Raw genomic sequence first — 18051 nt, 5'->3', positions numbered from 1 at the left:
GTATACTTAAGTAGTTCCATTCTGATGCTAAGGATTTTAATATTTTTCTTTTTTTAAAAACTAGTTTCCTACTCTTGCCAAACCCTTCTCTTTCCTCCAGAGCCAGGGTATTTATTGGTTTATTTTTACTTCAATACAGTGCAGGGGTTAGTTGTCATGCTTCTCTTCCAGCTCCAAAAGGCTTTCACTGGGTCCTACTTTTTGGTCTAGTTGGCATTTTTATTTTTTTTCCCCCTTTAATACTAGCCCAGTCACAAGACTGAAGTTTCAGTTGTGTTTTTGTCACAGCTGCATTTCACACAGACAGTAAATGCAACCTTAAGCAAAGGTCATTGCAGGGCATTTAGGGGGAAAATGACAAGTTTTTTGGTGCTGAAACACGCTTCACAAAGATCAAGGACACTAGCAGGATTCTAGAAAAGAGCTGGATGCGTTATCAAGCTGACATGCCCCAGGGAGTAAGTGGAAAACAAGAGAGAAAAGTCTTGGTTTAAAAACCTAAAAACACCACGTGTTTTGTTTTATCATCTTACTGCTATTTTAGGACAAACCACTTTAATCAGTTTAAAAACCAGGTGCACAGCATTTAAGCCTGGATAGAGAAAACAAGTATTGAGAAAAAAATGCCAAAAGCTTGAGAGAAAGGGTTGAGAGGGATGGGAGGATCTTTTCCTGTTCCCACTGAGGCCAATGAGAGCAGAGGGACCTGAAGTGGAAAGTCTGAGGAGAAAGACTAGGATCTGAACATGATGAGCAAGGTGTTTCAGTTTGGAGGCTGAGGACTGGCAGCTTTACTAAGTGAGAGACTGAAGGATTGAGGCTCCAGAGCTGCAACCTACCAGATCACTATGCATGCACACTCACTGACTTCACTGGGGCTCTGCAAGGATACACGGTCTGCCTGCTTGTGGCCTCCAGAAGTCAGTGTGGGATGAGGGGCCATCTGCTCTGATGCAGCTGTAGGCTTGGGATCAGAGGTGGGGGGGTGGGGAAGAGAAGAAACAAACCCACTTTTTTGTACTATACCCTGTGTGGTCCAACAGCCTGCATAAGGAAGGAAATGTTACACTCAGATGAGCGGTTTTAAAGGGAATCCATGACAGGGGAACATCACAGATCATTTTAGGGCACAGAGTAATTTTAAAAATATATATTTCTGAATATACCCAGCAACTGACCCTTGGCAGCCTGTGTAAAAGAGCTTCAAACTATCTGAACTATACAAAAAAAGAAAACAAACACATGCCCGCTAGGGCTGAAAAATCACTTTGGCAATAGATGACTTAACTTTATGTTAGGAAATGTTTGGAAGGCATAATTTTGAAGTGTTAGGGAAATGTGTGTGATAACTGCTTGGGTGAAAGAGCAAATATAGTCCATGGTTAGATTTACATAATGGTCACAGCAAGTAGTGAGAGGCTGGCAGAGCCGGCTGGCAGAGCCAGCTGCCCATCAAGTGGAGGCAAAGGGAAGCACAGGTCTAAGCTTTGAGAATCTGATAGATTCCATTGATTTTCACAGAAAATGTTACACCCCCCCCCCCCAGCAGCTTCATCTGCAGTGGAGGTGGGAGAAGAAGAGAACAAAAACAAAAAAGACACCCCCACCACTGGCTTCCACTGCTAGACAATGCAGTCCAACCCCCTCTTCTTTTAGAGTTGCAGAGAAGATACCAGCCTTAGGGCCAGTTCTGATGCCCTTAATCGTAGAAGTAGCCCTACTGACTTCATCAGTCTCAGGTGAAAAATCTTGCAGAGTTGGGCCCCCTCCTTAGAGCGAGGGGAACAAAGACCAAACAAATCGGGGCGGGGGTGCGATGTATCCTAACTAGACAGGATCTGAAAGTAGTGCCACTTAGAATTTTCTTGAGAGTGCTACAGGAGAAGAGAGGTGCCAAGGACGAAGGGAAGGGAGAGGAATAGGCAGATATAGAGCAGGTGAGAAATACCTCAATTATGACCAAAATTTTGTATCCCCAAGTTTCACATTAAAAATTAGGTTGTAAACCCCTTGTGTTGTCCCTAGCATCCAACTAGTTTGGTCATCCCTAATAGTGCTTTTGAAGAGCTTGGTATTCCTAATTTACCACGATGTTAATTAGTCTATTTAAACTGGGGACAAGCCAGCAGTCCTTATGGCCTCATCCTGAAACCTACTAAGGAGGAATGGGAGTGGAGGGTACTTAACACCTTACAGATTTGGGCCCTGTGCTACTATATAGGGGACCAGAGACTGCTCTGTATTTCGCTCCCAACAGGGCTTAAATGGGGGCTCTCTTAGGACACATTACAATCATGAGTCTATTTGTCCTATCGAATTTGTAATTCAGACTTTCCATTTGATGTTCACCATAAACATCAAAGAGAAATGACCCAACTGAATTTATTTGGAACCTAATGTTGCATTAGTGTAACTGATACAAAACATTCCTATGATATGCTGTTAAAGAGTTAAAAAGGAATTACACACCTCAACAGCCAAACACACAACCGCATCTTGGAAAAACAAATTAAATTACTATATTTCATATGCTGCACTTCTACAGCCCCTTCCATCCAATAGTCAAACAGCACTTTACGTTAAGTGAGCCTCACAACACCCATATGTAAAAGTTATCATCCCCTTGTGCAGCTGGGGAAACAGAGGTACACAGCAGTTAAACAACAAGCCCAAGATCACATAGCAGGATATCTGGGAATAGAACTTTTGACTCCTCGTGATACACTTTAACCACAAGACCATCCTTAAGTTTCCTTCCCGCTGATGGCTTTTGAACTAGCTTTAAAAGATCCAGTGAGAGGAGGAGTGATAGATAACTAAATTAGATAGCTAGAGGCAATAAAAGTGATTAGAAACATGTGGGGGGGGGTTCTAAACAGAGAAAGATTAAGACTAGAACTATTTTATTTGGAAAGGAGAAGAGTAAAAGAGGACAAAATTGAGGTACATAAAATAAATTGTCTGAACAAGGAGAAACCAGACACCTTTAAAAATAGAAGGAGTAGAGGGCACCTGAATGAATTTAAAAAGGCATCAGCATTTCAGTGGGTAAGAGGGTTAGTTTACCTATACATAAACTGTGGCATTTACATCTGTAGTATATTACTGAGGCAAATAACTTAGTAAGATTTTAAAATAATTTAAGGTTTATATGAATCTGTAGTTACACTAGCTGGAATAAGAGTGATAATATAATAAAGGAATTACCACCTAGTTCCAAGTGCTTTACATTTTGCAGATGGGAAGACTGGGGCACAGAGGGAAAGTAACTTGCCCAAGGTCACAAGCAGAACCATGAATAGAATCCAGGTATCCCGAGTGCCAGTCCAGTGCCACACTAGTGGATTAAACAGCCCTTTCCCTCAGCTTTTCACACAATAGCTTCTATACCTTCTTTCACTTGGACCCCTATATTTGGTACAACCTCTCTGACATCATCCACAAGACCCTACAAGGCCCAGTTAGTCTCATATTTCAGACCATACTGACCACGATTCAGATCAGGAAGAGGTTTCCTTCATTACTATCTTGGCTCATGACACTATATTGTAAAATAAAGCCACTATGGTAGTATAGAGAAAACCACATTGGAACCCTCTCTCACAAGTCACACAAGAATCATTCTCAAATGGAATAAAATCCTTCTCTGTGAGCAGGTTATAATGTTTATGTTTATGTTCAACTCAAATAGAAGCTGTGCCTTAAACCACTCTAATCATCTGGAACTTTGGGATAGGCAGCATATAGTTCTATACACATTTAAGAGCAAGAGATAAATGAATATAGAGGATTTTGGCCCAGGGATAAATCAGATACATACCAAAATCCACTTTGAGTTACAGAGAATTCCTCTCTAAACCTGGAGTCTTCTCCTATCACTACCAGCTCTTGCACAAAGCCATCCAGGCCTATTTATGAATGCCTAATTGGATGATGAGCCTCACCTGCTCTGAGTACTCCAGGTTCAACAAATAACTCAGGCCCAGATCCACAAAGGGATTTAGGTACTACTGCTATACACAGAACACCCACTCAGCTACCACCAAACCCTGTAATTACCTAAATTCATTAGGTGCATTTCCCCTGTAAAAGTTCCCTAGGCATCTACATTTCTGCCCATGACCAGGCATACTGCTGCCTCAGGTAGGCATCTAGGCCCCTATTTTAACCTAAGCCCCAGCTCAATCTTTAAACCAGGTGAAGATAGGGATTGCCCCACCTATCTCACCTGCAGGTGTGCTCAGAATTTACCTAACTCCACACAAAACGTGGGAGGAGGTGGCTCAGGAACTCATCTGGGATGTGGGAGACCCCAATTCAGTGCTTAATTTGTAATGAAAGAGGTGCAGGGGCTCAAACAATTTTTCTACATTCAGAACTGATGCAGCAAGCCTAGAGGTGCTGGGGCTCAGCCCTAGCAAGCCCTGGCACAAATTAAACACTGTCCTAATTCAATATTCCACCCTTCCTGATGATAAGGGTCTCCCCCCTCTCAGGTAAGTGCCCTAGCCACTGGACTACACAATATGCTAATGTGGGGCTCTCTCAATCTCTTCTGTTGAAGCTGTTCAACTTTGCATTAACTAATTTGATATTAATTGGCCAGCAAAAGAGCGAGAATGACTCTGTCGTCCAATGGTTGGGATGTTTATCTGAGAGATGGGAATCCCTGTTCAAATCCCTTCTCCCCAGTGGGCAGAGAGGAAAACTGAAACAGGGTCTCCCACATCCTGGATGAGTACATTAAAACCACTGAGCTAAAGATTGTAAGAGAGCACCCTCTCCAGCCCCAGCTGTGTGTGGAGGTAAGCATGCACATAAGCTACTTTTGCAAGAATGGCTGAGGCACCTGACTCAAGGAGAGCATTGCCAGTTGTGGATTGCAAGCAGAGAGAAGTGTTTCTCTTCAGTCTGGACTTAAGTACTTATCTTGGTGACAGGAGTGGGACTTATGACTTGCCCCTCTCATTGGTATCTCCCATCAGCTGTCTTAGGTGGCTCCATGCCTCTTGTGCTGGCTTTTGTGGATGCCATTCTCAGGCACCTGTCTCTCCCTATGCATAATATAGTGAGCTTAGGTGCCTAACACAGGGATTGTGGATTCCAGTGATTATAAAGTGGTTAGTCTCTAAGGTGCCACAAGTACTCCTTTTCTTTTTAGTGATTTTCAAGAGTTATGCCATATAAGTTCGGCATTTGAACACCTAAGTCCCTTTTGAAGTTTGGGTCTCAGCTGTTTTCTCTCACCTCCACAGAACTGAAAGAACTGCCCAGACACACACATCACCTCTTTTCAGTCCACACAAAACAGAGCCACTAAGCTCATGTTCCTTGCTTGCCAATTTGATTGGGTAAATTCCATCTTCGAACCTCTTAGCTGGCTCCATATCTGCCATTGCATATTTAAATTTTAACCACCCTGAAGGCTCTACATAACTGTCCCCATCCCAATCCTGCTCCCTTGTCAAGCTTCAGGTTGCTCCCTGTCTCCTCTGCCCTGCCAATGTTCCTAGCTTTGTTTACCCCTTTCTCAGCTTCTCCCATGCTCACCTCTATGCCTTCTTCCACGTGGCCTCCTATGCTCGATACAACTTTCCTGACATCATCCAGATTTAAACCCCTCTTAAAAACCCTCTCTGACATGCTGCTTACAGTGAATCAAGCTGCCATATATAAATTAGGCTTCATCTGCTTATTATTGTTCCCCTTCCCTTTTCCTCTTGCCTCTGGTAACTTATCTGTCTACTTGTTAGTCCAAGAGGCCCACAGAACAGGGACCATCTGTCTTCACTGTTTGGAAAGTTCTTGGTATATAGTGGGCACATAGCGAGTTAAAGTATGTTCTGAGGCATTCAAGCTTGGTCACTGATAGAGGCAAAATGTCAGATTAGAAATGGATCATTAATCTATTCTGGTAGGATGATTTAAATATACCTCTAGTGCAATTCACATGGAGAAATAAAGCAGCTCTGACTCTACAATATTGCTTTACCCTAATTTTGAGCTTCTCTAGTAAGCCCTAAAAGTCTTGGCCTCTGAGGATTATCAATATTTTCAATGTCTGCTACTCCTCTCTTTCCTCCCTCCCTGCCTCTGGCAATACTGGTTCCTGAGCAGCAGCAGTTATTATTATTATTTGTTGAGTGCCAGTAGTATGCTCTGCTTTGTGCACAACCATGAGAAGGCTTGGGCCCTTCCTCAAAAGAGTTTATAATCTAGTTTTACAAATAAACTGATTCTCACAGAGAGCATGCCAGGTGATCAGCAGATCAAAAGGGAAGTTCCGGCTGCTGAGGGTTTGGGAAGCTGGTGCAAGGGACTTTCTGTTTATATTTCTTGATTAAATCTTTATTCATTTTTACAGAGTAAGATGGAAATGAAAAGAATGCAGACAAATAAACCAGAGAAACATCAAGTAACATAATCAAGTAATCAACATTAATTTTGTTATATTGCAAGAAAGAAGACAAAGAGAAAAGCCTAGAAGACACAGCCAGGACGAAAATAAAGATCCTATCCATGGGGCAGATTGCAAACCTTTTCCATTGGTGAGCACATGTTCACCCAAGCAGTCCTCTTTATTTCAGTGGTAGCGCTGTTCAGTATTTTTTTTTTTTACTGTGAAAAACGTAGACAAAAACATTCCTGTTTTCATCAAATTCTCTTTGAAATTGTTTGGGTTGTTGCCTAAATGTAATTTAAAGCCAAAGAATTTTGGGTTTGTCAGGGTTCCCTCTCCACTCTGAACTCTAGGGTACAGATGTGGGGACCCGCATGAAAGACCCCCTAAGCTTATTTCTACCAGCTTAGGTTAAAACTTCCCCAAGGCACAAATTCTTTGCCCTTGGATGGTACGTTGCCACCACCAAGTGATTTAACAAAGAACCAGGGAAAGGACCACTTGGAGTTCCTATTCCCCCAGAATATCCCCCCAAGCCCTTACACCCCCTTTCCTGGAGAGGCTTGAGCATAATATCCTAATCAATTGGTTACAAAGCGATCACAGACCCAAACCCCTGGGTTTTAGGACAATAGAGAAATCAGTCGAGTTCTTAAAATAAGGATTTTATTTTTTTTAAAAAAAGGTAAAAATCACCTCTGTAAAATCAGGATGGAAAATAACTTTACAGATTAACAAAAGATTCAAAATCACAGCAAAACTTCCTCTAGGCTTAGTTTCAAAGTTACAAAAAACATGAATAAACCTCCCTCCAGCAAAGGAAACATTCACAAGCAGAACAAAAGATAATCTAACACGCCTTGCCTGACTTTTACTTACAATTTTTGTAAATGAGAGGTTTCACAGTAGCAGCCGTGTTAGTCTGTATTCGCAAAAAGAAAAGGAGTACTTGTGGCACCCTAGAGACTAACACATTTATTTGAGCATAAGCTTTCGTGAGCTACAGCTGAATGCATCCGATGAAGTGCAGCTCACGAAAGCTTATGCTCAAATAAATGTGTTAGTCTCTAAGGTGCCACAAGTACTCCTTTTCTTTTTGTAATATGAGAGACTTTTAGGATGGTTTATAGAAGGAGTTTTCTGACCTGATGCTTCTCTGCTTCCCAAGAGAACACACAAAAACAAAGCCTTCCTCCCCCCAAGATTTGAAAGTATCTTCTTTCCCCATTGGTCCTTTTGGTCAGGTGCCAACCAGGTTATTTGAGCTTCTTAACCCCTTATAGGTAAGGAGGAATTCTAGCCTACCCTTAGCTGTATGGTTATGACAGGGTTTGGGTTATGAAAAATTGTGGTTTTCAGTCTGATGAAAACTCCAAAGTTTTATTACAAAAATGGACATTTTTAAGAACATAAGAATGGCCATACTGGGTCAGACCAAAGGTCCATCCAGCCCAGTATCTTGTCTACCGACAGTAAGCCCATGCCAGGTGCCCCAGAGGGAGTGAACCAAACAGGTAATGATCTAGTGGTCTCTCTCCTGCCATCCATCTCCACCCTCTGACAAACAGAGGCTAGGGGCACCATTCCTTACCCATCCTGGCTAATAGCCATTAATGGACTTAACCTCCATGAATTTATCCAGTTCTCTTTTAAACCCTGTTATAGTCCTAGCCTTTACAACCTCCTCAGGCAAGGAGTTCCACAGGTTGACTGTGCGCTGAGTGAAGAAGAACTTCCTTTTATTTGTTTTAAACCTGCTACCCATTAATTTCATTTGATTGCCCCTAGTTCTTATATTATGGGAACAAGTAAATAACTTTTCCTTATTCGCTTTCTCCACACCACTCATGATTTTATATACCTCTATCATATCCGCCCTTAGTCTCCTCTCTTCCAAGCTGAAAAGTCGTAGCCTCTTTAATCTCTCCTCAAATGGGATCCGTTCCAAACCCCTAATCATTTTAGTTGCCCTTTTCTGAACCTTTTCTAATGCCAGTATATCTTTTTTGAGATCAGGGGACCACATCTGTACACAGTATTCAAGATGTGGGCGTACCATGGATTTATATAAGGGCAATAAGATATTCTCTATCCCTTTTTTAATGATTCCTAACATCCTGTTTGCTTTTTTGACTGCTGCTGCACACTGTGTGGACGTTTTCAGAGAACTATCCACGATGACTCCAAGATCTTTCTCCTGATTAGTTGTAGCTAAATTATCCCCCATCATATTGTATGTACAGTTGGTTATTTTTTCCAATGTGCATATTACTTTACATTTATCCACATGAAAATTTCATGAAAATTTGTTTTGTTAAAGAAGGTGTTTTCCATTGACAGAATGGTTTGATGGATAACTTTGACCAGTTCTATTGAGTGAGACTGCTCAGGTGAGTAACTTCTCACCAGTATAAGGGGTTCACCATGTGGCCCTGTATATTTATTTTGTGTAACACTTTTTTGTTGAGTAGCCTAGGTTTTACACGCTTTACAATATTTTAAGGCTGTAAACATCCCAAGAGGAGCTCACAATGCCACATCTTTTGGATTTCATGACAGAAGGCATTCTTTGAAACTTTATAAATAATGTTATTGATACAAAGGAATTAGCTGTGGGACTTGTATAGTGTTACTTCACTGTGTCTCTCCATTTCTACATCACTTAAAACTGACTGACACACAAAACAGTTTGGCCCAGATCTTCAGAAGTATTAGGCACCTAACTCCCATTGATATTAATGAGAGCTAAATATCCAAATACCTTTGAGAATATGGGATTACTTTTGTCAGTAATAACTCTCAAATTTTAAATAGGTTGCTCTGTCCTAGACAACCTAACAAGTGTTGGCGAGCTCAACTGATACCTTGAGGTCCTGATCCAAAGTCTACTGAAATCCAAGGGAGTTGGTCAATGGATTACCCTTGACTTTGGCTCAACCCTTAAGGCCTGAATCAACAAACAGATGCTGGTGTTGAGACACTCAATGTTATGGTGCCTCACTTTTAGGCATCTAGAAAATCACAGGAACACTGATTCACAAAGCCTGAATTAGGCACCTAGGCTCTCTGTACAATGAATGGGGAGAGAAAGGCACTGTAGAACATGGTCCACAAAGCCATGCTAGGCAGGGAGCCACCTACACTTGCCAATGGGAGATGCCAAGGAAAGGGTGAATCCTAAACTCTATCCCTCTCACAGAGCTAGGCACCTAAGTCCAGGCTGCAGAGAGATGCCTATTTCTGAAAGCTATCAGTGAAGATAGGTGTTACTTCACATAAATCACATGCAGGACCCAATCTGGTAGGTGTGCCCAGAGGCTGCCTAGCGCCACACAAAATAGTGGGTATGTGTGGGGGGAAGGTACAGGATTTCCCTCATAACCTTTAGCCTAGTGGTTAGGGTACTCACCTGGGATAAGGGAGACCACTCTGCAAAGGGATCTGAACAGGGATTAACCACCTCTCAGGTGAGTGCTCTGACCACAGGACTATTCTGATGTGGGTCTCAATCTCTCCTATTGACGTTGTTCACTTTAATTAAATATTAATTGGGCCAGAGAAAGAGTGAATGACTCTATAGCCCCTTGGTTAGGGTAGTACCCCGAGAAGTGGCAGATCCTTGGTCAAATTCTTTCTCCTCATCTGGCAGAGGGGGGATTTGAACAAGTGGTCTTCCAGGCTGGGTAAGAGCTCTAACCACTAGGCTAAACATTATAAGCAAAAGCCTTATAACCAGGCCCGGCTGACCAGAGGCTGCTTGGTTTCAGTGGGTACTGCCCAGTATGTGATTAAACAAGTGGTTTCAGGCAGATATCTGAACCTATCGTGAATTTCATACAGACACCAAGCTCTGAATTTAGCACACAGGCATGTTTTGCTGTATAGTGACTAAAGTTGATCCAAAAATGATAATGATTTTTCAAGAAAGTTTTCAAATTCATTTTCATTCCAGATTTCAAAAAGGACTGATTTTCCATTTATTCAAAATATTACACAATTTTTAAAAATCAAATTTAATTGTTTTTTCTCCCCAGTGTTTTTTAATCCCAATTTTTCCTTTTCCCTGCTTTCCCCATTTGTCCACTGAAAATTAGGGGAGAGAAGAGGAAAAAAGGGAAAAAATCAAGACCCAACTTTTTTAAAGGGTGGGTTTAAAAAAAAAGGGGGGGGGGAAACACAATTTAATTTTTTTAAGTCTCTTTACAATGACAAATTTTACATTTGAAAAATGTTGATCATTTCAATAGTGACAAATCATTAAGACAGATGCTTTGCAGATGTGTTGCATCAGAAAGGTACTTGGAATTAATGTATCTAAATCAACTGCACTGAAAGTTCACTCCAGCATGGGAGTGAGTCCCTTCTCTAGTTCAAACAGTTTCATATGTTCACTTAAGGGTTCCATTCTCTCATAATCATAAACTTGGAGTTACTTCCTGATTTACACAAGTGAAAATAAACTTAGACTAAGGGCCAAAGAAGCTAATGCTGGAACTGATGGTTGGTACTGAACTTAATGGAGAACCAAGATCAAGAGGGAATGACCACCGTTGAAAAGACCAAGTTTGAGACTCGTAGACTGAGCAAGCCACTTGATTGTCACAATTCTGGATATAAGCAAGAATCACTTTCCCCATCACATGGAGATGATTATGCACTGCAATTTTAATTTAGTTTTTAAAAGCCCCTATCCAAAAGGTGTATTAATTTCCATTCAAGTTTGTTCAGTACACTGGAGAGGAAAGACCAAGAGGCATGGAAGAATGTCAGCATTTAGAGAGTTTTCTCCTTCATAACACACTTGGACTACACATGCATCACATATCAAAAGAGCTGCATTTCCAATCATGTGCTAACCATCTCTAGGTCCTAAGTTTTGCTGTCAACTGGAGTATCCATATGAACAGTATTCAGAAAAAGGATATTAGGTGAGCTGTTTATTCTGCATTGGCTCACAGCAACTGAACAAGCATCAAAAGCAAATCTGGGTCAATCTGATATGGAGTGTTAATCGATTTTTGGATCAAAAGCCTGATTAAAATTCATATTACAAAACCTAAACATATTAGTATGTTTGTTTGTGTTGTATTAGCATACATCATATATGCAAAACTGGCTTATGACATTCATAAACTTGCCTTTTAATTTTAAGGTATCAGTTTAAAAAAGGAACCAGTTACAGCTCTCTCTCTCTCTATATATATATACACACACACATATTACCTGAAAAGTAGAGCAATGGATGTTACTTATAAATTGCACAAACAGCAAAGCAGATAAAATTAAAATAAAATGAAGATGTGCATTTTATCTGTTTTTCTTCCAAACTGCAAAAGTGAGATTATATTCCACAAAAAGAAGGACAACAGAAATATATATTTTAATATAGTAAGGCAAATTAATTCTTGGTGCAAGAGCATAGAAATCAATGCAATTATCTCACAGCTTAGTTTTACCCAATTGTAAAGATATCAAAATAAAATGCAGACCAACAAAAGATTTATTAAATTAAATTAAGAATTATGTTTTGTGAAAAACAACACTCCCCTCTCCCCCGCCCCTTAAATTTGTTTCCTGGAAGGAGATCAAACTTGGCTGTACTGCAGCTGCACACCAGGGATCCAAAATAAGGCATCTTTGCAGATAGTCATTTCTGATTGACATCTTTTTAACTCTAGGAGCACAGCAGTGTTGAACACACATTGCAAGTGAGGCAGTGTTGTTTACTGGACTGAGCATGAAACTGGGACCTAGGACCTCCTTAACTAGCTCTGCCGCTGTATGCAGTGTTGTTGTAGCTGTCAGTCCCAGGATATTAGAAATACCACATGGGTGAGGCAATATTTTTTATAAATTTATTGAACCAACTTCTGTTGGTGAGAGACACAAGCTTTCAAGCTCCACAAAGCTCTCCCTCAGAGTGATTTCAGGCAAGCTACATACATTTCATGGGCCTGATTCTGTTCTCTCTTACAGTTTTATAAGTATCCATTGACTTCAGATAAGTTACTCCTAATTTACATGGCATAAAGCCTTCTGTATCCGTTTTCTGACCTTACAAAAGTGTTAAATCACTGATTAATTATCAATCCCTTGAAGATGTAAAATGCTACATAAGTGCTAAGTATGATTATTAAGGAAATTTATTAGATTAACTGATTGTTAGCTTCACGAAATTAGAAACTTTCCATTATATTTTGGTGATGCCATGTTGTATCTATTAATACACAATAATGACAAAAAATTAATAGTGAAGACATTAGTCAAAACCCAAATGCACGTATTTTGCAATATCATGACACATTTTCTAAAGCAGTAAGGATAGAAAAGGGCAAAAACATCACTCCTGTACATTCTAGCTCATCTGAAGTGCTGTCTGAGAGTGGTAGCTATGTTATTCTTTAATTGTGAAAGATTTTAATTTTAAATCATGCACCCAGATGTGTTATGATCAGTGGGTATTTCCCTTCACATTACATTTTCTGCATACATAAACTCATCCTAATCCTATCAATGAGAATGTGTATGCGGGTCATTTACATGTTGCATTTCCTTTGTGAAAGAAAAGAAGAGGCATTTTTATACCCAATAAAGTCATTTAATTTTTCATTTCTGCATGAGTATGATTTTTAATGAATGGAAGTCTTGATCATGCAAAATAATTTGTTCCCCATTTGCTCCACCCTAAAACACACGATTTCATCCAGTGAAACTTCTGAGAAACCAACAACAAAAGCAACACTAGACCTGAGAAATTAGTTCATTTTAAAAACAAACAAAACACCCCAATTTTTGAATCATGCTGATACAAAAAACTGGAACAGAAAATAAAAAAAGTCTGGATAGCAAAAGTAGTCCTAAAGTTTCAAATGTTTATAGTAGAACACAATCAAAAAGTACTTACAAAAATCCACTAAGAACCACTACTAAACTTTTACTTCTAATTTGGCCCTGTTCAAAACTGAATGTCAAATCAGAGGGAAGAGAGCACTGAGTGGACATCTGAATCTGATTTAAATCAAAGTAACTCTGCTGGAGTCAATGGTTACACCATCTTAAACTGGCAAGAGATTACAATCTGTCCCACTAATCCCAACTCTATCATTTACATGCTAAGGGGCCTCTGGCAAATCACTGAACCAATTTGTATCTCAGTTTCTCCACCTGTAAAATGGTGATAATTCTTGCTTACATTACATGGAGGTCGTGAGAATTAGTTAATGTTTGTAAAGTATTTTGAATATGCAAATTGATAAGTGTGCTATTATTTTCATCACTTAACCTTACTTAATACTCAGCTCTTTACTCACTTTAATATTTTTCCCTTATTAACCATGAACCAAAACCTGGGATCCTTATTTATTTGTAGACTTCAGTGGGAGTTTTACCTGAGTAAAGATTAAGCAACACTAAGAAATTTAGGATTTGGGACCGACATTCTTAGAACAAAGATATTTAATTTATAGATATTAAATCACTTTTCCCTTTTCAAATCTCTTAAAACCAATACCTAGCACAGGTACTCAAACTTGGGGTCATGACCCCTTAGGGGGTTACAAGATTATTACATGGGGGGTAGGGTTCGCAAGCTAGCAGCCTCCACCCACAAACCCCACTTCGCCTCCAGTATTTTTAATAGTGTTAAATATAAAAAAATGTGTTTTAATTTATAAGCGGGGGGGGTCACGCTCATAGGTTTGCTGCGTGAAAGGGAACACCAATACAAAAAGTTTGAGAACCACTGGCCTAGAATTAGTTCCAATCTAATCAGTTTGTTAGAGCTTAGACAGATGAATGCGCACGTTATCTCACTCATAAGTACCCAAATGACAAAAAAGTAGTGTGACTGAAGTCACTGCTTCATTTACTGTAATAAAAATACACTAAGTTGATATTTGCAGGTACAGTTGATGTTATTCAAACACAGACTTAAAAGAACTGTAAACGCACTAACAATCTTACAGCTATAAGAGGGACCTCTAGCGTGTGCGAGAACATTTCCCTGTTATGCTTCAGGCATAATTAATACACCAAAATCACTGCAGTCATTTTGAATATATGGTATTAAATTTCACTAAGTGTCTCTCAGAGTGAACTAGTTAAAAATGTCCTCTTAAGTATGTGGTTTAACCTAATTAGTATAAATTGAAGATTCATTTTTATGAATGACAAACTTTCCTACATTTGGAAAACTTCTACACTGTTTGGTCACCTTCATTGATATCACACTGTGCAATTACCAAAAATCCAGCAGTGTTATCATTATAATAACTGCTAATCGCTTACATTCAAGTAGCTGTTGGAGTTGAGATCAAGATAGTTTTAGCCAGCATGCAATCTAGTGAACTAATAGCACCATCTTACATCACAACAAACTATAAACAGATTTCCCTTCAACTATGAATCAAGAATAGCATATATAAAATATTAACTTAGAAATGGCTGAAATAGCTTTGCAACTTGTTTAATAAAAAGGGCTAGATAAAGTGTTTAGTTTTAAAATATATATAATCTAATAGCAGTTTACTAGTTAAAGGGGACTATTTAAAGAAAACTCATTTTGTCTTATCACACATTCAGAGATGTTTCGGGTATATCTGGATTTCCCCCCCCCTTTCCCTCTTTTACTTAAAAACATGAGGTCTCTTCAAAAGTCTACTGCTGAGAAGGTAAAAGCATTTTGCTCGTTTTTAATTTGCTAAAACAATCCAAGCATGCTTGGTACCCAGAGGGTATTCGCAAATAAACTCGTATCTAGCTGCCAGCTTAGCTGATTGAAAACAGAAGGGGAACATTTCTTAAAGAACGGGTATGTTACACCGTCCTCTCTCTACCGCGAAGGGGGAGGGAAGCCCACACACTCACAAGATTTATTTGAATGTGGCTACGTTGCAGTATCCAGCAGACTAAGCGCACTGCGAGTGCACCGGGATTTTGCACCCCAGAGACAAGCCAGGGCGCCAAAGCCCCAGGGAGACCGAACAGTTCCTGGGCGCTGCTGCTGCCCCCAACCTCTCCCAACAGCAGCTCCCCACGGCAATTCGCGGGAACTCAGCAGGTTGCCTCCGCCGCAGCCGCTCGGGGCCGTCGGAAGAGGCTTTGGCAGGACAATGGCTACGTGCTCGGCAGGGGCCCCGCGCCCAGACACAGGGGCCCGGGGCACGTGCCGCAGAGCGGCATCAGCTGCTCGGCGAGAGGAGCTCAGCCTTGCCTGGCCCCGCGGCAGCGCCGAGCGGCGCTTTCCAGGCACCAGCAGGTTTCTCCCCGCAGGCAAAGCACCGCGCGCCGCCGCCCCCCGAGCACCTCCCCCCCCCCCCCATAGTGGCGGCGAGGGAGCGCAGGCCCCCGAGGAGCCGAGCCCGGCCCGGCGGGAAAGGAGCGAGCCCAGCCCCGGCCATTCCCTGCCGCTCCCTGCAGTCCCGCGCCGCCCAGGGGGACCCGGGCCGCGTGTGCAGGGAGCGGCGGGGGGTCCCCGAGCGCGCCCGCGCGGGCAGGGGACGCGAGCTGCTGCACCGCCCGCACAATGGCGCCGCGCCCGCCAGCCGCGGAACAATGCGAGGCCGGCCGGGCCCGCCTGGCCCCCCGGCCGCGCTCAGGGGAGCCGCTTACCCCCCCCCCTCCAGGCAACACACGCGCCCCCCAGGAGCCGGGCTGGCAGTGCGCAAGGGAGAGCAAACGGCGGCAGGAAGCCCGGGCTGCAGCAGCCGCGGCGAGCTCGCAGGCAGGGCTGGGCGGGAACGGAGGGGGGGGGGGGGACGCGGAGGGAAAATCCCGCCGCACCTCCCTCCCCCGCCGCCCAGTCCGTTCCTGCACGCTCACAGCGGAGCTCGCATCCCCCTCGCCCAGCGAACTAGCGGTGGGAGATTTGCCAGCCCCGTGTCTCTCTCCCTCTCTGTGGCTATAGGAGGGTGCAGCGCTCTCCCATTGCCTGGCACATGCGTAAAAGCGAGTTGCGCCCAGAGTCCCAGCCATACCCTCCTTAGCAAATAATAACAATCCCAAACAGTCAGATCTTACCTGAAACATTGAAGCCGCAAAGTCTCCCTCTTGCTCTCTCGCTCTTCTCACCCCAAGTCCTTTCCCCCTTTTTCCTCCCCACTTCCGATATTTCTCTCTCCCAGCAGCGATCTGCTCTCCTCGCTACACCAGAGAGAAATGCAATAGCTTGGCTAAGGTAGACAGAACAAAATACAGAGAATAGTTGCTCCAGGGCTTTGAAACCCCTCAAGGCAAGGATCAGGATACAATTAGCTCATGTCTCTACCTCTAGTCTAAATCAATCTCCACAATAAAAGTTAAATTAAATTAACTGATCACACGGGCATAAAATTGATCTCCTTCAAAACGTGCATATATATATATATATAGATAGATAGATCGTGTAATTTTTTTCAGTTTTTTGTGTGTGTGGAAAAAAAGAGTCTCATTCCAGCCTCCAACTTGCGTTTTACTCTCCTCTTGCACAGAAAAGCTGATTTTAATCGTTGTGATTAGTTTTGATGTAACGTTTCCGCGGGCGATTTCTGCAAATGGATGGAGTGTTTCTTTGCCAGAAGAGGGAAAAGCAGCAGATGATGATAATTATAAGGATTGTTGGTTGTTTTTTTTTTATTATTATTTGTATTTAGATTTGCCTCTTCACTTTCCCAAGTTGACCTGACATTGCCATTGCACTAAGGTCGCACAACTTGTTGATTAGGATCACCTCCCGGTTTGATCAAGGGATATGTGATAATTTGGCAATGGAGCAACACATTTTCTGTTCCCTTGGCTATATAACTTCCCAAATGACGTGTATAAAAATAAGCACATGGAGTCTGCTTTGCCCCAATCAAGTCTAAATCAATGCCTGGGGGTAATACACAAACTCATTTCAAATGCTCAACCATGCAGAATTGCAAAAAGATTGAAGGAGTTTCACTGCATTTTTTTAAACAGTAAAATTAAAATAAAACAAAAACCATGTAAGCAAATCCAAGAATTTACCATTTAGGTTCATATGACACTGTTCACAGACGCTGCTAACTTTCTTTTTCCAATTATCCAGTTAAAATGGAACCCTAAACATTTCATTTACTTGATTAGTGAGTTTGTCATCCCTCTTTCTCTGAAGAAAGCTAAACCAGGATGACTGAAATAATGTTAACATCCATTACTTGATGGGGGTTAGTTTATTGCTACCTCCTTATCCTAGACACCCCACTATTTTATACACAGTAGCTTTGAACAAAGCCATATGTAGTCGTATTAATTCCTTTTTTTGTTACAATGGGATATTTTGTCAGAAACCCATTGGTCACCTCCCATTAGTGTCACATCCTTGCAGTATACTTTTTGAAACGGTATGTTTCTGAGCACTTCACAGTCCATTAATTCAAAGACTTTGCTGACATTTCTTATGAAAAAGACCAGACTGTAAGGCCAAAGATGCTCAATAAACCCTTGTATGGAACCAGACATGCCCAGCAAATGCTGGCAATTGGCTTTTAATTTTTTTAAAATGTAAACAACATAAAAACCATCCCTTTCTCCTTAAGGCAATTGCTGCAACACACACAAAATAAGGAATGACTAATTTTTTTTCCTAAACACTTTCAACAAAATCAATTCATTTTTTGGAATAGTAGTGGATAACAACTTGGCAAGATTTC

At 41.5% G+C, this 18051-nt stretch overlaps 1 protein-coding gene across 1 annotated transcript in view; it reads right to left on the bottom strand.

Moving 5' to 3' along the window:
* Positions 1-16530, bottom strand: part of KCTD1 (potassium channel tetramerization domain containing 1) — a 145776-nt gene extending 129246 nt beyond the window's left edge. Inside the window, exon 1 of the mRNA XM_074944468.1 lies at positions 16418-16530. Coding sequence (XP_074800569.1) covers positions 16418-16426 — 9 coding nt within the window. The 5' untranslated portion in view covers positions 16427-16530. The remainder of the gene's footprint in view (positions 1-16417) is intronic.
* Positions 16531-18051: the final 1521 nt, after the last annotated feature.

Source organism: Natator depressus, chromosome 2 (assembly GCF_965152275.1).
Source record: "Natator depressus isolate rNatDep1 chromosome 2, rNatDep2.hap1, whole genome shotgun sequence".
In the NCBI taxonomy this organism is placed as follows: domain Eukaryota; kingdom Metazoa; phylum Chordata; order Testudines; family Cheloniidae; genus Natator; species Natator depressus.
The sequence above is the reverse complement of the archived record's forward strand: the minus strand, read 5'-3'. Positions and strand labels throughout refer to the sequence as shown.